The 21,280-nt window shown below is 41.5% G+C and overlaps 1 protein-coding gene across 5 annotated transcripts in view; it reads left to right on the top strand.

Annotated features, from left to right (window-relative positions):
• Positions 1–20,295, top strand: part of septin9a (septin 9a) — a 62,056-nt gene extending 41,761 nt beyond the window's left edge. For 3 of the 5 annotated variants that reach the window (XM_070922700.1, XM_070922703.1, XM_070922702.1), the window contains 9 exons: positions 11,241–11,450; positions 13,579–13,707; positions 14,159–14,240; positions 14,544–14,681; positions 16,136–16,253; positions 17,025–17,120; positions 17,304–17,400; positions 18,407–18,458; positions 18,884–20,295. In XM_070922700.1, coding sequence (XP_070778801.1) covers positions 11,241–11,450; positions 13,579–13,707; positions 14,159–14,240; positions 14,544–14,681; positions 16,136–16,253; positions 17,025–17,120; positions 17,304–17,400; positions 18,407–18,458; positions 18,884–19,025 — 1,064 coding nt within the window. In that variant the 3' untranslated portion in view covers positions 19,026–20,295. Of the gene's footprint in view, positions 1–1,414; positions 1,495–11,240; positions 11,451–13,578; positions 13,708–14,158; positions 14,241–14,543; positions 14,682–16,135; positions 16,254–17,024; positions 17,121–17,300; positions 17,401–18,406; positions 18,459–18,883 lie in introns of those variants that run through there. The other 2 variants (XM_070922704.1, XM_070922701.1) reach the window with 2 other exon arrangements.
• Positions 20,296–21,280: the final 985 nt, after the last annotated feature.

The following is a 21,280-nucleotide window of genomic DNA, read 5'->3' as shown; positions in this document are numbered from 1 at the left end:
TGGTTTTGATCACACAAGGCGATCTGTGTGTGTTGGGTTTTATATACTGTGTTTTGGTATATAACAATGCTTCAGATTGGTTTGCTGGATGCTGGCTTTTTTCAGAGACATGACTTTTCATCTGGAGGAATGCAGGTGCTGCCCTGTGTGTGTGTGTGTGTGTGTGGCTGTAATGTTGCACTCAAGCCCCTGCACTGGTGTATAATTACACTTCCTGTGAGGCTGGAGACAGCTGTTTCCTCTCCTCTTTAATCACACAAATATACATACTCCATAAGAATAGTAATCAGCCAAAGTAATTGGTTTGCTCTCAGAAATGCAGCCTTCAGTTATTTAAAACCATATCTTTAAAACCTGACTATTGAACAAAAAATCTGCAACTGTTTTGAGTTTTACTGTCCTTTTAAACTTCTCTTTGGGTTCCCCTCTAAAAGAATAATGTTGAAAAACTGTGACTTTATTTAGGGTTCTGTTTTTAACACATTACAAATGACTACACCCTCAAATGTCTGCTCTATAACTGATAATAGCTTTAGTAATAATAAAAATACTTTTTACACCATGCCAGTAATATTGTTTTGTTGATTGAAATGTGTTTTTGAGGAAGTTATTGCCAGGTTATTCACTATTGGCAAAACATTTCAGTTAAGTTGCTGTGGGATTATGCAACCCCCAGCTTTTTCAACATTTTCTCCTTTTGAGAAAGAACAAATGTCTCCATATCCTCTCATCATTCTGCAGCACATAGGAATTAGATTAATATTAAAAACCTTTCCTTCTGCAAGTTGGATTCTGAAATTGAGATATTTCATGATACAGTAAGTATTTTCCAAAACTAAGCAGCCTTGATTCATCGATAATACAGATATCCCAAAGGCGTTGAGCAGCAATTTGTTCGTATCTTGAAAACTAAAAGCAAAGTTGGTCAGAGCACCGACAGATGTAATGATAAAGGGAATCCCAATAGTTTGATGTGATGTGTCTCAGGCCTGTGTGAGAGGAATGAGAGGGATGTGATGAATGCAGAGCCCGAGGAGCAGATGAGAGGGTCAGGCCAGGTAATTAGGGTTGTAAATTATCCCAGGAGTTTAGGAGAGGGACATTCAGCTGCCCCAAAGGCTGCAGGCAACCTCGGTGTAGATACATTCACACAGTCCCTGCCTTTTGCTCTCCGACACTTTATCTCCCAGCTTCTCTGTTATGCCCATTCATTTTTTCCCCTCACACAATGTTTAAACTCTGCTACTTTTTCACAGTCCATAGTACTTTTTGTGCTTTGCCTCTTTGTTGGTGGGGGGTTATTTAAAGGAAGTAGGCGTGTTTTGTTGCCTTGTGTGCTGAGTCACATGACAGGCATGGGTGGGAGGGACAGGCAGGGAGCTTCCAGAGCCACAGCTTTGAGTTTGGCCTCTCACTGGAGCGCTGCACTTTCGCAGGGGACGACTTATACACACACAAACTCGTGCACACACACACACACACGCTTCGTACACGGTGAGTGTTTTGCATACCGGGAGAGTATGTGTATGCGTGAGTGTGTATGTGTGTGATGTGTGCATTTTGTAAGAAAGTACAGTACGTAAATGTTTTATCATTCGTTTTTTTGCATGTTTCTTCTCTTTTGTGGAAGAAGGGATTTGATCATCTGTTGTTTTCACATACTTGATAAATATCTCTGCATGCCTTCCATACTTGACTCAGGAGCCTAGCTGTTTAACATCTAAATGTTACTGTTGTTTTTAGGAGTTAAGTGTCAGTCTTGATGCTAATGTGCATGGTGGCTGTCTTAAAACGTTGGCTGCAAAGAAAAATGGCTTTTGAGTTCAAGTTTCGCAGAGAAGCTTTTTAGTTATGGCACTTAGGTTTAGCATTTCTTTCGAATGTGTGTGTGTGTATTTGCTTGTGCTTGTGCTTAATTACTATTGTTCAGGTTTTGCATTCCCTCTGTCTTTGTCCCCCAAATTTAGTGTGTCTGTTCTGTGGCAAGCTTTGTAATCAATCTGTCTTTTCATAACATACACACGTATATGTATATATACAAAGGGATGTTCCATCATGTTTCAGCCCCTACTCTGTTTAAATTCACTTTTCTGTTTTTTCATGTTTCCTCCCTCCTGACATTGTCCACACACTGGACATGTTCTGCTGTTTCTGACAGTGATCCATTACCAAGTCACGTAGCAAGCACACAAGTGTGTGTGTATGTGCAGCGAAGTGAAAGGTTAGCTCCGCACATGTGGTTAGTAGGCTCCACAAAGTGTGGAAGGGAATCAATTGTTTGGTAGTTTTGTTTCTGCTTTGGAAAGTACAGTGAAGGAATCCTCTTAGCTAATGGTAATTGGTGGAAAGTAGTCCTTATTCCTTTCCAGTGGGAAACACTATGTATCAAACTTTGACCAAAATCTTGTTTTGTTCTGTTTGAGCTGTTCTCTTCACCCCATACATCTTAAGTTTCTCTTTTTCATGTCTGCTTCTCTGATTAGTCTTGCTGTCTGAGTTTGAGTGAGAAAGCGATTGTCTGAGCTCTTGGCTAACTGGCAATGTGGCAGCAGTTAGAACAAAGCTGAGCCTCAGCATTGTATCATCCAGGCTTTGTTGTCTAGGGTTGACCTGAGGGATACAAGGCATTGCTCTCTGATAATATCAAACTGATGGAAAACAGCAACCACCCTTCACCTTTTTAGAGAGTCACCCGCCTCTGTTTTGCTTCACAAGCATGCATACAGACACTTTGACACACAGAGAGCAGTTGAAAGGAGCTCTGTTGTGGCCCCTGTGCATTGCCAGGCGAGAACAGACGTGGCCTTGCGTTTGATGGGTTGCTGAAAAGGTCATCGTTACCTTCTGTATCTTGTGTGACTTTGTCTGTTGTGAGTCAGCCAATAAGTCCGTCCAGTAAGATTATGTATCTGTTGTGGAATTCAGCATCATAGCTTTGAAATGCAAAATATTTCATGAATGTAACCAGAGCTCTGTCATTTAGAATTGATAAGGCTTCGTCTCTGTAGCTTGACATGATGTACATTCTCAGAATAGCCAGTTTTAGTTTTCTAGCATCTGGAAGCGCATAGATGTGTGCATTTTGTGTTCATTATAAGAAAGTTGTGTTTTAGGTGTCAATGTACTTAAAAGCTATAACATATAGACTTCAGCTGACATTCAGTAAAATACTGAATCTTCACCGCCCCTCATCTGTCAAGTACAGTTCAGCTGTAAATCAGGACATTCTATAATGTAATAACAACAACGTTAAGTATTTTAAGTGGAGTGGGTTGGAATTTGACAATAGACAACAAGGACTGTAATACTGTATGAAGAGCTAGTAGTTCACCTACTTTATCATGTGGTGCGGTGTGAAGCCCAGACATCACAATATCATTGATGGGGAGGCCATAATAATTGAGTGATATTTAACATCCATTCCATGCAGTAAAATTATAGAAAAAGATATAAGATGTATACTGTATGTAATAAGAACAGCATGAAAAGGGAATCACACTTAATCAACTATCAATGCAGGGAAAGTTAGGTCTTCTGAAGGTATTGTCTGCTTTTGTACTCTTGAGCTTTGTATGTGGGTCAGTCACAGTCCATAAATACTGCTCCTGAGGCCTGGAGAGGACCAAAGTGACAAGCTTTATATCACACACACACACACACACACACACAGATTGTGGAGTGTGTCAGAGAGTCTAAGGAATCCTGCTGGTCGTGTTGTTGAATGATGGACCTGTATTTGTACACATTCACATATACACAGAAACGTTTTATCAGTGGCCTTGGAGACCTTAAGCCTTCCCGTCTCAACACTGAAAGAAAAAAGAGGATGAATGAATGCACCTTTTTAGTTAGTTAAAGTCAACCAAGAGTTAAAGTACCACAGCTTTTATTGTAGATGCAGTATGGGTAAGGGCATACCTGATATTATCACACTGATTTTAGTAACAACAGTGGGCATTTTGTCTTACTTACAGCTATACACCTGCCATGAGTTCTACCGACAGCTCACCTGTCAGCTCATTATGAAATGTTGAAATATACTGATATTCATTTAAAAAAAAGGATTGTTTCTGATGTTTGTTTCATGTCATATCTACATACAACTGTATGTGAAAATCATGTTTTATATGAGCTTGACTTTTGTGACTGTGTGAGGTACATGTGAGGACAGAGGTCAGATTCCTGAGCCCCCTGGCACTGTGGACCCACGCTTGCTGTCAGCCAACCGTTTCACTGATACACTGTGCCCCGCAGATAAGATGAGTTAAGATAAAGAACTACACTGTCGAGCTACCACAGCCTGGCTAATGATTTTAACAACTCCTGTCAGTGAGCAGCTAGCAGTTAATAGCTTGCTAACTTATTATTCAGCCTCTTTGCGAAGAAAATTGCCTCAGAAAATTGGCAACTTCCTGATTCATTTAGCTTTTGTGTAAACACACTTAAGGGTTGGAATATTGTTTTGCAAGGCTTAAAAATTCAGTCAATTGCAATGACACTTATGTGAGGAATGTAGTGTTGCAATGGAATTGTTTTCCTTAAATGTATTTGTTTAGTTATAAATTAAATGAATGAGCCTCGGACTCTTGTTTTTCATTATATATTAATTAAGCCTTGTAAAATGCACTTTGTTGCAGTTGAAGGACCTTTTTTCTTGTGAGCTGCTCGTGTAAGAGGCAGTTGAAGAGCCTAGAAAGACAACAGCTCTCTTGTACTCCACCGCAGTGTGGATACTGGACACATTCCTCTGGCAGTCTAGACAAACCTGTGGGCTTCTACTGTCATTACTGCAATTTACAAACATTTCTCAACTGTCTGCAAAGTAACGCTAGCTGCTGAAGCTACTTGCACTGACATGGATACAGCTCGTAGACTCAAAGTATCGAGATTGTATGAAGACTGTTAGAGATCAAGTAGCATTTGTTTATATCTGTGAGGAAGTGACAGATGCCTTTACAAACATGCAAAGTACTGTATTATGTAGACATACATCATACATGTAATGAATAGACAGATATACACACACACACACACAATGTCCAGTGCCAGGTGACATGATGAGCGAGTTGGACCCTGCAGGGGTCAAAGGGCACATTTCTCCAGAGAGCTGAACGATGAGGACTCTGGGAACTGGGCCTTGCTGCACAAACACTCTGACTTTAATAACACAACAGACCATATTTGCACTGCCACCACTCCAATTTCCCCCCTTTTATTAAGGGATTCACTGTCAGAGGGTGGGAAAAAGTGTTTAGGTGGGTGTACATGTCCCTCTCCTGGGTCTGTCCCAAACCCATGTGGTCTGGGGTATCTAATTGATTCTTTGCTGGAGGGCTGCTTGGAACCCCAGTTCAATGTAATTTAATGGCCACGTGCACTTTATTCTTTCTTCCCAAGTTTCTCAGTGGTGTTTCTACAATCTCCTCCTCTTAGGGGAAATCAACTGTAAAAAAGCAAGCCAGAGAGTCATTGGAAGGCCCTCACAGAAACCTTTCTGATTTTATCACATTGAATAAGATTTGCAGCAGCCTACACACTTCTGAAGAAGCATCTGGGTCACCATTAAAACAAATGTAGCCATGTTAAGATGAGGCTAGCCGGCAAACCTCCTTTGTCCTGCCTGGGAATGTAAATAAAGGACAAGAGGAGCAGATGTTTTTAAAGACGGCCCGTAAAAAGATTTCAGACCAGAGCAAAGATGCAAACAACCCATTTAGTGGATCAGTCCACTAATGTGTGTTTGACATGGAGCTCCAGACAAGTAGTGGACTTGACATGAAATACATGCCGCCTCCCCACCTGGAGGGATTGCGCACAGTGGTGGACCTGTTTTACGCTCGGCCACAGAAACTTCACACACAGGGAATCTGCTGCGAATGCCATGAAGAAAAAAAATGTCTCCTGCTTTAAGATTATATTATTTTGCGCAATGAGTACATTTATATTCTAGTCAAACGTCAGAGCTCACAAGTGCTGCTGTTAAGGTTTTTGGGTAGGCCCTGTATAGCATTCTGTCTGTTTAGATGTGGAAAACTTTGTTTAGTTGATCCATTATCTTGACACTCCCTTGTTTTGTCAGGACTCATGTATTAGGTATAAACTCATCTTGATGACTCACCCTGTCTTTAAGGTTTTGAAAGTGTTTACAGTTTAATTGGCTCTCTCGACATAATGTATCATACAAAAATCACACTAAACTGTCTAAATAAAGGGAGAAGAATGAGAGTTTCAAGGATTCAGTGAGTGAATCACTCTTCTAGGCTTGGACTTATCTTGGTCCAAGTTTCCAGTCTTTTTCTTTCTCTGGATTCCTCTCTTGTGATTCAGGTCAGTTTGTACAGAAGGTCAAGCCACTGGTTTGTCATAAGGGGGCTAACCTCAGCGCAATTCTTTTCCAACCTAAACTGGGAACATGACCTCTGACCTGCTCACCATGCTGTCAAGATCAACACCCTGGACAGCTGAGGCACGGCTCAGTGGTTTTGACCACATCTCCACTAAACATAGACGACACAGTCACAGTGTTCTTCATAGTTCTTCGTAGTTTCAGTGGCTTTGAAAAGGCAATGAACAGGGACATGTTGAGCTGGTTTCAACTGTATTTACATCCCTGTTTGGAGGCCTGTGTGTAGTTAGTGAGGAATGGCCCAAAAGTGGAATAAATCACAAACGCTATTCTCCTCACAGTTTCTTTTTTTCTTTTTTCCTCCCCTCCTCCTCCTTCATTCCACACTCCTTCCTCTGTCCTCTTTTTCCTGACCTTATCTTTTTTACCTCCCACTACTCAATAGTCCTCTTCCTTTTTGCTTCTCTTCTTTATCTCATGCTCATGTATCCCCACTCTCCTGCCTTCTTTCCTTGCTACTTAGACTTTGTGCTCCTTTCTCCTCCTTGCTTTCGTTTCTCCTCTTTTCTCCTCTCCAAAATGCTTTGTGGTATAGGAGGCTGCTGGCCATATTTACAAAAAGCAACATAATCCGATACTGCTGGAAGAAAGAAAAAAATATTCTTTAGTGGCTGTAATTGAAAACAGGATCACAGCAAGCTCCATGAGTCATTCTCTGCTTTCCAATTTCTAAAATTAATTTTGCTTTCTTACACACTCAAAGGAAACACATTATCCATGTCATCCCATAACTGGACCTGATACAGGGGAAAACCTTTTAGAAAGTAGAGCTGAGGGATGATTAACTCTTGAATCAATGATGTATGGCTGACGTTGTTGATGCATAAGACACTGTTAGGTGATTTATAGCCCCTGAAAACATGGCTATGAATCTTGTGTATATATACGTCACCAGTCAGAAGGACTCACCTGACTCTCATCTCAAACACTGCAGGCATTTTAGCATAATATTTGATAAACTGTTCAACATAATTGTTTTTCTGGAGGCAGATCACTTGGCCTGTAGCTGAAAGAGGCTCATTGCCAACCATGTTTACACACAACCAGATCATTCATGTGAGAACATCCACAAACAGATACCTGATGTTCCTTCAGCATGTGGTGTGCTCTCACCCCTATTCGAACTGGCATGAACCTGTAGTTTGTCAGTGTTTTGACTGGCCTGTGTCTCTCAGGGTTGGGGTTAAGTCCACCAGCTGGTAAGCGACCAGGGCCAGACATTTTTCATGTGGAGGTCAAATGTCTTTTAACATTTATAGGGTCGTGCTCCAACCAGCTGTCTCCTGACACCTGTGTTTACTGGCTAAGAGCCATTATAGGTCTGCAGCAGAGCTGAATATATGAATACCTCTTTCTGATAAATGGTCAGTTTATCCAGGTGTCTGACAATAAGCTCCTCCTGAGTCCTTCACCAGTCTAGTTTTATTCACTCTCAAAACAACAGAATTGACACAGTACGCTTCACTTACAGCTTGACATTCTTATATCAACATCGCTACATTGTGGGATTTGTAGTTTACTGAAATTGACGACACAGGACTGGAGCTGTTTACTACCTGTAATGAAAGTGATGCATTTTCATTGTTTGGTAGAGATGGGTTTCCCACAGTAATGGTCCCGGGTTTTGTGTTCCTTTTGTGTGTGTTGTATGTTTGCCAAGTCATTTACGGTGTTTGACTCCACTTTGACTTGGGCAAAAGGGTCAGTGTGCATCCGTGACGGACAGTTAACGGTGCTCGGAAGAGTCTTGCTGCTTCTGTCTAGGAAACCAGCTTGTTAAGATGCGGAATACATAGACAGATGGACAACTCTACTACATTTTCTGTCTTTCTCCCATTTGCTCTGTCTTTTAGTGCCTTTATTTCCCAGCCTCACTGGGAGATTGGTGCTTCTTTACTACTTGTTAAACAGCTTGTTAATACAATAGATGTGGGTAGCATTGTTCTCAGTACCCTGTACTCAAACAAGGAAATGAGGCACTTATTTCAGGACAAGACCTCTTATTGAATACAGGTACTGTATTAGTTTGTACACATAAAGCTTTCAAAAGCTAAAATACTGACCAGAGATTAGGGGCCAGATCCCAGAGCCACTTAAACTTGGTCATGGCTGAAAAAACGTCTAGGGTCATGCTTCATTGTGTGTTTTACCACTGATTAGGTGAATCAAAGTAAAATACATTTTAAACCCATGCTGATCACAACATATTGTAGAAGGAAAAATGGATTGAGCTGGGGCTGAATCTAGGCATCAGATATAAGGCTGCAACAAACAAATAGTTTCATTATCAATGAATTAGCTGAGTATTTTTTCTAATTAATCAATGAATCACTTTGTCTGTAAAATGTCAGAAATTAAAATTAGAGATTATCATTTCAAAAGAGAAGAAGAATGATGGTTGTTTTATTTTAGTGCAGGTGCAGCTGCTGTCTGATGATATTTGAGTACACTGAGGCTGATACTTTTATCTCAAGTGTCAGTTAACCCCATTCATTTTATGTCCATTCCCTTTGATGCTGTGCTGCTATCCTGCCTCAGTTGAGGCTCAGTTGTCACAGCCTTGCCTGTCAAGGTGTGCTCGCCGCTGGCCAACATCTCTGTTTACAGCACATAGCTGTCAGACAAGCACTGGTGGAGCAGAGAGCGGGAGAGGGATTGACAGTGGCAAGCAGATAATAAAAAGAAACAAAGGTTGTGTGAGGTAGAGATAATGGTAATCAGAAAAGGTTGTTTCAGGGAAGAAAAGGAAGAACAAATGTAATATTCAAGATAAAAGCCAGTGGGATGGAGGAAGAAGGTGAGGGAGTAGTGTCAGAGCAAAAAAGACGGGAGTCAAAGACAATATAAAAACTAAGAGATGGAGCGGAGAGGGGAAACCGACAACAAGAGAGATAAGACAGAATCAGTGTGCGGAGGGAGGAAAGGGTGAGGTTGAGAGAAAAAGACATGTACAGAGGTAAAGGGAATGTGGGAGGTGCAGAGGAGAGGTGGAGGGCAGTAAGTTGCAGTAAGTTGCTGACTGACTGCTGGAACAGGATGGGGAAGTGGTGAAGGAGGCCAGGAGAGCTGCTTCCATAGGTGGGTCTCGATGACACATGCACACTCACACACAATGGTGCACATTATAAAAGTAAGACTCAACGTTGAGTTTCCACAGCAGTGTTATTCTTCACTGAGTTTCTTCCATTAATCAATGCAGCGTCAGTTTGAAGTGTGTGGTGTCACTCCCTGTTGATTTAATTCCCCAAGTGATACGAGTGAACTGGCTAGTTGTCTGGACTTCTTCTCCTTGTGGCAGGCCAAGTGTTGTGGAGGTAAATTTGTGCCTGAGCTGGAATCTAATAGCTGTTTAATTCTTGGGATGGTCCGTGTGTTCATGTGCTTGTGTGTGCCGACAGGTCAGCTATGCGATCAAAAGGAAGAAAGGCTGAGTGTGTGCGAGTACAGAAACTTAAACATGTACTCTGTGTGTGTGACCCAGGCTAGCTCTGTGAGTGGATCAGGTTTCAGCCTCAGCAGTCGCTCTCATTTCAACTCTCACATTAACAGGGCAGTAACACTGCACGGTGGAGAGCGAGGGAAAGGGAGGCCTGGTGAGGGGTAGCAGCTACATGAAGTAGTGTACATACAGACACAAACATACACTATACATTCTTCACCTATGCTGACTTTACAAATTATTGAGCAGAGCTACATCCACTTCATGCATGCATATTAGTGACTGTTAACATATTACATATTGAATATTTATCTTATAATTGCACACACACATGTTGTAGGCATTCCACAGGAGGACATTAAGCTTAATCGTTACCAAAACAAACTGCAGGGATAACCTCCTGCCAAGTGCAAAGTACTTTAATACTACAGGGTATATTTTCTTGTAGTTTTCTGTTGAGTCCAAAGGCTATGTTGGCGTGAGACCAGCCGTCCCCTCTGATTGAAAGTCAGGAGGTGTTTTTAAAAGGGGTGTGTGTGTGTGTTTGTGTGTGTGTGTGTTGTCTGATTAGAAAGCAGGCTAATACAACTAAATAGATTTATCAGGCTTTGGTTCCAAGTCTCCAGCAGATGCATCCAAAGTAGTGATGAGCGAACTGTTTACCAGTTTTAGGTCTATTGTGATTTTCATGGATCAAGAATTCGCTGATAAATAAAGGAATAGTTTAACATTTTGGGAAAAATCCACCTACCAGCACCTCCTAAAGCCCACTAATTATTAACACGTTATATCTTGTTTGTTTAATCTGTAAGTCAAAAAGTAGCATTTCGTAGTTTTATGGGGGGGTTATGTACCGGTCTATTTCTTGGCTAGAGCCAGTAACAAGTTTCTTCTGGTTGCCTTTTAAACTGCTTGGAGCTAAGAAATAGTCTGGCACATAATCCCCTGTAAAACTTTAAATTGTTGTTTTTCACACTTCAATCGGCTGCTGGCTGTAGCTTCGTATTTAACAGACCGATATGACAGCAGCATCGATCTAACTCCCGGCCAGAAAGCGAAAAAGCGTTTATCCCAAAATGTGGTGCTATTGCTTTAGGATTTTGTGCAGCTTGACAGTTTAGTACAGTAAGTTGTTCCTTGTTTAAATGGTGTTTTCTCAGAGTTCTTCTTGTTATGTGGATGTTTTCCAAGACCATGTTCTGCCACGTACCTCTCTCGTCGACTTCCTCGTCTTACTTAATTACCAGTTTTTCATATTCTCATCATTGCCAATCACACATTTATGTCACTTTTCTCCACCCCCATTCCCTTCATACCCGTAATCCCTGCATATTCCGCCTCTTCTCATTCCTCTAACCTTTTCTCTCGTTCTTTCTCTTTCTCTTGTCAAATCAGGGCCAGAGGTGATTCCCAGCTACAGCAGCAGTGCCATGTCTGAGGCGGTGGTGCCGGATGCCATGGTGTCCCCAGCAGTGGGTGGCCTGTATGTGGAGAAGGCCGGTGGCCCCGGGGTGGACTTCAGTTACGTGGGCATTGACGCCATTCTGGAGCAGATGAGGAGGAAGGCCATGAAGCAGGGTTTTGAGCTCAACATTATGGTTGTGGGTAAGTAGTACATGTTTGGCGTTAGAAATATTCCTGCCATTGTCCTTGAGACTAAAGCACTGGATGGTCTCAGAGCTGCGTGCTGCACTGTTGGTGGCTACTGCTCCTGAAAGGATTGCTCAAATAGAGAAGATTCGTTTCACCGTGAGGACTGATAAAATATAACTTATTTTGTTAATGGACAGGTCTGCCTGTTGAAAGGATTGTACTTGACATGACATTACTCGGCTGCATGTATAACAACATACTGGACACTGAAAATTTAGAGTTTTAATCATGAAGATGAATTATTTCTCTCTCTTCTGAGTCATGCCATCAAGTGCAGACTCTAAAGTCCATTTTACATGTTGTATCAACCTGTTGCCATTGCACTTAAATGTGTGTTTATCTCAAAACATCTTCAGTCAGCTGTTGTAACATGTGTCCTGTTATTCAGGTTTTCTCTCTAATCAAGCTTTGACAGAAAAGGGAGGCCTCAAACTTATTTTAATAAGCAGCCACACACAGTAGGACTTTAAAACTCTCTTTCTCACTGAGCCCTCATCACTGTGATCAGCCACCTTTTAAAACAGGAGCTAATTACACACACACACACACACACACACACACACACACACACACAGGTAGACAGGCCACCATAAAACCCACACCACCTCCCTGCTGTATGTCTCCTCTGGAAGATGTCGCGCCGGTTGGTCTGTATTTCATCCTCAAATAAAAAGCTTACTGAAGAAGCAGCCTCAGGGTTGAAATTGAGTTGTGTAAAGTAGCGGAGGCAATGGTAAACACAACTAAACAAACTTGGTTTCCATGTAGTTTTTGCATTCAGGTGAAATTATATTCCACCACAAAAAATAGAGCAGTGCAAGAAGGAATGGTGCTTAAAATTGGTTGTGTGGGTTGTCATCTTTATGGTCCATTTCATGGAGGTCTTCAGAGATTTGATATATAGATGACTAAGTTCTGTAGTTGCATGATGACAAACAGTGAAAGCAATCTACTCAGAGCAGGTCGAGTCCCTTTTTCCTTTCTTATTGGGCAGAATTGGGTGTAAAAGATGGAAGAAGAATTTTCAATATTATGAAGATATTTTGTCTGTTTGTCTTTAATAATTTTGTCTTGTGACCAGATTTAATTCATTACAGTTTTAAACAGAATCAGTGCCACATAATCAAGCCTGGGACTTTGGCACCACATTACTGTTGCGATGGTTGTTAGTGGGAGAACGTTGGGAAATACAGCTGCTACAGAAAGTCTGGAGGCTGTGGCATCAATGCTGCCAAAGATTTACAGTTTATAAAATGCAAATTTAGCACGTAGTGATGATCAGTTCTTAAACTTCCCACTTAAGTACACATTTTATCCATTCAAATCCGCAGCTGTGGCCTTCCGCACTGGTCGTATAGATCCATGTATGCGTGTGGCGCGTGCTACAGACTGCTTGTACATGCGACTGTGTTTGAGTGTGCTTCTTTATAAATCACTTAAGGTCTCGATGTTGACTTGACCTGAAGTTGAAGTGAATGTTCGCTGCCTAGTGGGCGCCTCCAAACTCCTCTTTATTAACCTTTGGTGATGTTAGCATGATGTGCAGGGGTCACAGATGCTCCCATCCACATAGACGGAGACCGTTAATAATGACTCACAGTCCAACTTAACTAGGTGGAGAGCATTTTATCATTCAACTGCTACATGAACTTCAAGACTCACTGTATTATCATGTTCTTACAAGAAAACGGCAACCGTTCATGTAATCATATAGTTTAAAAGTTTAAAAGGAAGCCATCTCATTTCTGATGCAGTTACAATGTACAGAGGATTCTCTATTTCTGGTCACTCCTGACTGTTTTAGGAAAAAAACAGGTCTATATGGGTCCAATCTATCTTGTTGATGGTGTGTTTGGGTTGCAGTCATGCTTACCAATGGCTTTTCTGGCAGTGTTTGTGCAGACAGACACCTGCAGCATGTCACTGCTTCAGCCCAGCAACTGACAGCCTGGAGTCATCCTGAGTTTTAAACTGTCATGGAACTGTCTTGAGGTGTGTGTGTGCGTAGGTGTGTGTAGGTGTGTGTGTATGTGTGTGTGTGTTTCTCACTGTCTACCTCTGACTGTGTTTTTGCTTACAGGACAAAGTGGCCTGGGAAAGTCTACTCTGATGAACACGCTGTTCAAGTCTAAAGTCAGCCGTAAGTCAGCGCTGGCTATGACCCAGGAGAAGATCCCCAAAACAATCGAAATAAAGTCCATCAGTCATGGTATGGCCCCCTTGAACCCCTCGACTCTCCTCTGCACCCCTTCCTCTTGGCTGTTTTCTGTCCGTTTGTGTCTGCACGTCTGTCAGCCAAAATACACTCATCTCATACTCTGCTACTTTGTTTTTCTTCTCCTCCCATTTGTATTTAAACTTTTCTGTTAGTCAGCCAAGGCAAAGTCTTACACACTGCTTTTCTGGTCACTCATTTATATTTACAGTACTTTAATTTACAATACCTTTTTCTTCTATGCTTTTCTTCCTTCTTTTCTTTAATTGTAATTCTCCATAATCGTCATCATGTCTGAAACAATCTCTGAATATACTGTATTCTTAGCCTCACAAAACCAGCCCAGTTTCAAATTTAGCAGCTGTTTTGAAAATGTTCTCAAATGTATTAACAATTACCCCCTCATCAGTTTCTGAATACCTTGTGTGTGTTTCTTTGTGTGCAGACATTGAGGAGAAGGGAGTGAGAATGAAGCTAACAGTCATTGACACACCAGGCTTTGGAGACCAGATCAACAACGAGAACTGGTACAATACAATTCTGCCATCATTGCTTTGACTATATAAACAGTGAGATTTACATTGTGTCTAATCAGATGCCTCTCTCCTTTGTACTTACTTTTCCTGCTCTGTCTATATCCTTATCTTTGTCCTCTCACTGTTTGTCACACTCTCTGTGAAACCCTCTTCACTTCCTCCTTTTACCCATCTACTTCTTCTCTCCCTTTTCCACCTCTGTGTTGATTCCCGCCTTCCTCTTTTTATCTGTCCATCTCTTCCCTTTCCACTCCTCCCTCATCATTCCCTCAATCCATCCCTGCCATGGTTTAGCTGGCAGCCCATCATGAAGTTCATTAATGACCAGTATGAGGCGTACCTGCAGGAAGAGATCAACATCAACAGGAAGAAAAGGATTCCAGACTCCAGAGTCCACTGCTGCATATACTTCATCCCCCCGACCGGACACTGGTAAGGACACATTGAAACATGGTTAAATATAGACACGAGAGCAGACACTTGAGGTGCATGAAAAACATGCAGAGCTGAGAAAGCCTGAAAAAAAATTTTTTCTGAATTTATTATCAAAGTGATGACCAAATGGTGACTTTGATTATCTTATATACTTGACCTGACTTGCCTTTGGGTGACAAGCATGATCATGTTACTAACAGATCATATATTCATACAGAATCCCTTTGTTCTTCCTCTAAGCTTTTCAGTGTGAAGCAATGTGAAACATCTCTCTGCTTTCTTACCCTTCCATATTGAAAACACACACGTCCCCACACATTTCCGCTCAGCACGATGCAACATATCCCAGAACAAGTCCACCGCCCCCCCTCCCACACACACACACACACTGGAAAGATGTGCTGCTCTCGCCAGGCCCTGAAGCAGCACAATGTCCCAAGTTTCTCTCCCTGGATCTCTTACAGACACACACATCTGGCTCTGATCGAACTGCATAAACTACCGTCCCTCTCCAAACTCTGTTGCTTCAGCCCCTCACTGTTTGGAGCTTAGGGGGTTGGGGTGTACTAGCAGAAGAAATTAGGGGGAGGGTTCACACAGCAGTCTCTTGTGTCCATGAAGTGATAGGTTCACTGCGCGTTTTATAGCTTTTGCATTTGTGTAACTTGAGTGCAGCGGCCTGTCTTGGGAAAATGTTGAAAGCAGCTGTGGATTGTCGGCCTTGTTTGAGCACACAAAGACACACAGTTGACCATAGAGCGCCGTTCAAGTGCTGCTCATCTATTAATTTTTCTGTCATGGCCTATCTTTTCTCAGACAGGGGGCTGGTGCGAAATGGCCCCCTGTCTCTGTGCCCCATCCAGCAACGTTTCATGTTGATCCAACACTGCAGATGTCACATGGGTTGGCCAGCAGCTGCTCAGGGATTGCCTTAAAAAGTCTAATGGGAGAGAGGAGGGAAGGACGAGAGAGAGAGAGAGACAGAGAGTCTGTGTGGGTGTCTGGGAGCATGCAATCAATTTTGCACTTTTACTCTTGCATGAGTGCATGAGACTCCTTGTTGACAATGGCCAGTCTTTGTTGAAGTGTCGTTAGCCAGGCCAGAATCCACTGCCGTAACCACATGTAGATGCTTATGTCAAACTGCGGGAAGGTCTGAGCGCCTCAAACCAACCACAAATCCTTTCAACCTCATCAAGCAGCTGTTCACACACATTGTCTAGTAGGATTAGGTCAGGGTACAAGTTAGTAGGTGCAGTAGTTCTCCATCTGGGAGAATTGTTAGGAACATCTGCCCTCTGGTGGAAGAGGTTTGTGTTACATATTTAATTCAGTTTCACGTTCATGCTTTCACATCTAATGTCTGCTTCCCTTCTTTCTCACTCTCTCTCTCTCTCTCCCTCCCCCTCCCTCTCTCCCTTGTTCTCTTATGTTGTGTCTTTCCTTCTCAGTCTGCGGCCTCTTGATGTAGAATTCATGAGACGTCTCAGTAAGGTGGTCAACATTGTCCCAGTCATTGCCAAGGCGGACACACTCACCCTGGAGGAGAGGGACTTCTTTAAAAAGAAGGTAAGAATCTTTCTGGCTAATAGATTTCTGTACTCTTTAATATCAAATTTCTCCCTTTTCTCCTATCATATCTATAATCTAAAAACATCCTCTTTTTGTCTCCCTCTCCATGCTTGCATTTTTTCATGTTTGTGGTGCACTAACCGGAGATAGAATACGTTCCTGTGGTTGTCTTTGGTGCTTCTTTCTTTTACTCTCTACATTCCAGCTAGAGCTCTAGAGCATCTCTCTCTTTCTTCCCCACTCTTTACTTTCTACACTTCCTCTGCACAGTTTATAAGGCTGCAGCCGTTCATTTGTATGTTTTTATTGGCAGCGTCTTCAAGGATCTAAGGATTTCCCCGCCTCTCATTAGCAATGAGGAGGCTAAACCCTGGTTTATGTGTGCATGCTTGTGTGTGTGTGTGTGTGTGTGTGTGTGTGTGTGTGTGTGTGTGTGTTTGTATATGTGCATGGTACACTTAGTGTGTGCACAGGTTTATCCATAGGCATCTATCCTGTGAGGCTTTCTCTTTTGTTTGTATACAGACAGCGATTAACTACTAAGCCCAAACTTTTGGAGTAGATTAGAAGGCAGATTAGTGTTAATACCACCTTTAATCTGTACTTTGTGCAGATTTAGGTACATTTGTTTGATGTCTCTCAAGACTGCATCAAGCACGTCTGCCTAATTACTCCTGCAATTAAAGGCCTTAGTTTGTATCCTTTCAAAACTGTAGCGGGTTAAAAGTTTGTTGTGTTTCTCTTTATGTTTGAACGTGCTCTCACTAGATCAGGGAAGAGCTGCGAGCCAACGGGATTGACGTATACCCTCAGAAAGAATTTGATGAGGATGCCGAGGACAGAATGATCAACGAGAAGATCAGGGTGAGGGCATAATTTCAAAGCACCCAACTGATAGACGTACTAGGACTCTGTTATCCTCATTTATGCTCAGACATGCCTTTCCACAGAGCACTGTCATCCTTAATCCATTCAGAGTAATTCTTAATGTACTTAACTTGAATAATTTCTGAGTCCATTGTCTGTTGGCCTTTAACTTGTGAGCAGGAGATGATCCCATTTGCTGTGGTGGGCAGCGACCAGGAGTACCAGGTCAATGGCAGGAGGCTGTTGGGGAGGAAGACCAAGTGGGGAACCATTGAAGGTACAACTCTCTCTTCTTCTTTCCTACCACTTCAGTGCCTGTTGTCTCCTTTTTTGTTCTCCTATTTAAATTTGTTTTGAAAGACATTTTCAAGACAGAATCTCTCGGTATGCACATAACTAGCCTGGAAATGGTTTTAAGAAGAAAAGACAAAAGGGAGATGGATAAAGACCTCACTGAGCCAGTCAGTCAATATAACAATGCTCCATTCAGTTTTCAGACTGGTGTCGTGTGCCATGCAGTTGGCTCTGGCCTGCAGCAGACACTGTCTGTCTGAAGAGGCCTGATCTGTGATCACACCCCCTTTTTATCACAAGGGATACACTGTGGATGCTCACATAGGAAATAAATTATGTTGAGGAGAGGAAAACTTTATAGGTATAGTTGTTTTTTCCTCCAATTTGTAAAATCTAGTGAAAAAACTTGAACCGAATAGATTAATAGTTACTTGTCTGTGGTTATTTTTTGTTTTGTTTTTAATAGTTAAACTTATTCAGTTTATCAGTTGGCCAATAGTGTATCACTACAGTGTTGTGTTGTGTTAACATCTATTCTTACTGCAGGATTCGTCTTTCAATATTTAATTATGTTATCCACTCCAGACAGGAGGCACCACCCCTCTATCAAGTGTTTCAAAAAGGAAGTTTAATTTCCTGCAGAGTGTGCTGTGACACGCACACACACACACACACACACACGTCTGGCAGGAATCCTTTGCGCAGGTAGTCTTATCTCTTCGGAAGGACTCTATGTAGATGAAGTTGGTAACAGAGATCTGCATTGGGCGAGTGGCGTCTGAGTGTTGAGATGACAAACAGTATCTCTGTGTCTGTAGGGACATCACCATGAGATCACTGACTCCACCTAGCGGACTGTTATAGCATCATGGCTCACAGCTGTCACACTGTCTTTTGGTGCTTTTTTTTTGCCAGTCACACACACTGTTGCCTGTTTTATCTCACTTTCAACTATTTCTGATAACTCTTAACTTCTCTTTCCCCTTTAGTTGAGAATATAGCCCACTGTGAGTTTGCTTATTTACGGGATCTTCTCATCAGGTGAGGGATTTTTGAGTATGTCTCATCTAAGTATGTAAATACTGTCTGTTTTCATGCAGCCTTGAGGCACTGCGTCAGTGTGTGTTTAAGGAGCCCCTCCAAACATGTTTTTTGACATAAAAATGCTCTGCTTTGTATAACAATTTGCATTGGATATGGTTATTTAACAAATAAAGTTACATTACCAAGTTAAAAGTTCTTAAAAATTGCTTCTGTTCTTCCAACCCATTAAAGAATCCAAAATCCAATTGAATATGCAAATATTTTTATAATTCAAAACTTAACTGCTGGATCAGCAAAACACATTTTTGAGTAGAGTGGGACTTTAGAAATGATTGTAAAGTGTGCAGGTCTGTCCATCTCTTCCACTTGTCTCTTATGGCTATATATATATATATATATACATATGTGTGTGTTTCTTTCAGGACCCATATGCAGAACATTAAGGACATCACCAGCAGCATCCACTATGAAATGTATCGCGTGAGGCGCCTCAATGAGAATAACTCAGTTGTGGCTCATGCCAACGGTATCCCAGAACATCATCTTGCCGCCCACGAGATGTAGACACCACCTGTCTCACTGCAGTTGACCTTAACTGGGTGTCATTCATTTGCTAAGAGACTTTGACCTTCATTGACAGTCTTCCCACCACTCCAGCCCTCCACTCCATCCATCTTTATCTCACAGGTGGGATAGAAACTTAAAAGCCTGCCAGAGGGACTTTATTTTCAATGACTTTCGGCAGTTGAATGGACTGTTCATGTCAGTTTATTGCCTCATTAACAAACACTATCCTCTCACTATCGATGACAGAGAGTGAAGAGAAGTTTGATTCTTTGTAATGCGCTGCAGCTTTATTTTTACCTGCTTCCAGATCTTCCAGTTAACCTTTGTGGTTTTCACTTGTGGTGCCAAACAAAACGAACTGACGCTTCATATCTTTCAGGTTCAGAATTGCCTTAATCAGTAACATGTTAATCTCGTCCACTTTTACATTTTTCAAGTTTTATGTTTTTTAGCAGTGCTTATAAGAATTCATGCTGTAACAGAAGCACAGTTTTCTGTCTTTATGCAAACAGCCTATCAACATATGTGGGAAGTGATGATATTAATTATTGCTCGTGATCACTACATAGTCTGACATTGACCAGCATGGGCAGCACTTTGCCAGCATGTGACACGCATACAGTCATACCAGTCTGTCTGTCTGTCTGTCTGTCTGTCTGTCTGTCTGATGCAGCGTCATTCAGCTCTCTTCCCCATACTTAAACAAAAAAGGTTATCAAATAGCACATCATATGTTTGATTTTATCTTTTTTTTGTCACAGGCTGTGTTTTGCTTTAACTGTTTGTTAAACGTTAATGTTGAATATGGATGTCCCGGTAATAAATGTCATTGTTTATTAATAGAAATATTTTAAGAGTGATTTAAGATGAATAAGTATTTATGCACGATATAAAATGTGAAAGTTTGTCATCAGTTTTGGTCCACTTATTCAGATTATTCTCTCTGTCTCACACACACACACACACACACACTTTTCCTGCTTTTGGGCCCATCATAGTGCCTTATTTATTGGAGAATGTTTGCTAGCATTTTGGCTGAAACTGGAAAGAGAGCAGGTTTGTTGGTGCCAAGTTGACTACATTTAGACATTTTTAATCCTTTTCCCTTGTTTATCTTAAAAGTCTTCCATTGACCAGCTGACATTTTCTTCTATTTTCCATAATATACCAAGGATCTTTATCTGTTTGAACCATATATAATTCCCTAAGCTGTCACTGTCATGCTCTGTCCTGTATATTCTTCTGTGATGCATTTTTTGTACTTGTATTATTGATAATAACAAATTTTCCTTTATCTTATTTTAAAGAAATAAAGATTAAAGTTGTAAATATATACTTTATTTGATGTTTGCTTTTTGTAATACTGTACATTTTCCTTTTTTAAAACTGCTGTATACACTGTTTTTCCCCCATCAATACATCTTACAGATCCAGCCCGCAGAGGAGCTTAAGATGAACAACCAGACTGCATGAATTCATCAGCTCATATCCTCTGACTGTATTCACTGTGGAACACCACACTCAGGATCATTTTCTACTAAACTAGATCCCCATAGCATTTAATCGCAGCTGTAATTCACATACTGGAGCACTTTAATTGCCATGCCATTAAGCTTTTCCTTGATTAGCCTCTGAAATCAATATGGCCGCCTGCTAGGTCAGTGCATGGCTGATTAGCACTAATTACTTGAATGCACAAGCGAGTGTTTTCTTCCTTTTAGTAAGAGAGATTGGAGAAGACGAGTCCTGAGCTCCAGACAAGGCCTTGGATCAGTGTGAGGATGTGCAGACGTCAGCGTCTTGAGGTACTGGAGCAGCATAATGTAGACAGAGCTAACAAACTGGTTTGGAGTAGAAATGGCTACAACTGTAGTGATATATGTTTATGGAGTTAACTCAATGGGGGATTTAATAGAAATATATAGATATATAGACCAAACTGGAGGTATTTCTCTTAGTTCCCAGGAAGTTGACATTTTGAATGTACACTTTTTTCATTATTTAAGATAAAGCTCAAAACAAACTACAGCAGTCGGATATTTCTCAGTCTGTGTGCTGGAAACATACAGCACTGACTGATAAGTTTTGGGATGAAAAACAAAGTGACGTGGTGGTGTCAAAGCTAAATGCTCTTTGTCTTTTCATGTGAACGTGAGAGAAACTGAGTGGTACGGGTTGCTGATCTGAGGTCAAACTGTCACAAAGTTCACGCTGTCATGTGACCTGACAAGTCATCAATCAGCCTCTCGAGT

Source organism: Enoplosus armatus, chromosome 17 (genome assembly GCF_043641665.1).
Source record: "Enoplosus armatus isolate fEnoArm2 chromosome 17, fEnoArm2.hap1, whole genome shotgun sequence".
In the NCBI taxonomy this organism is placed as follows: domain Eukaryota; kingdom Metazoa; phylum Chordata; class Actinopteri; order Centrarchiformes; family Enoplosidae; genus Enoplosus; species Enoplosus armatus.
The sequence above is the reverse complement of the archived record's forward strand: the minus strand, read 5'-3'. Positions and strand labels throughout refer to the sequence as shown.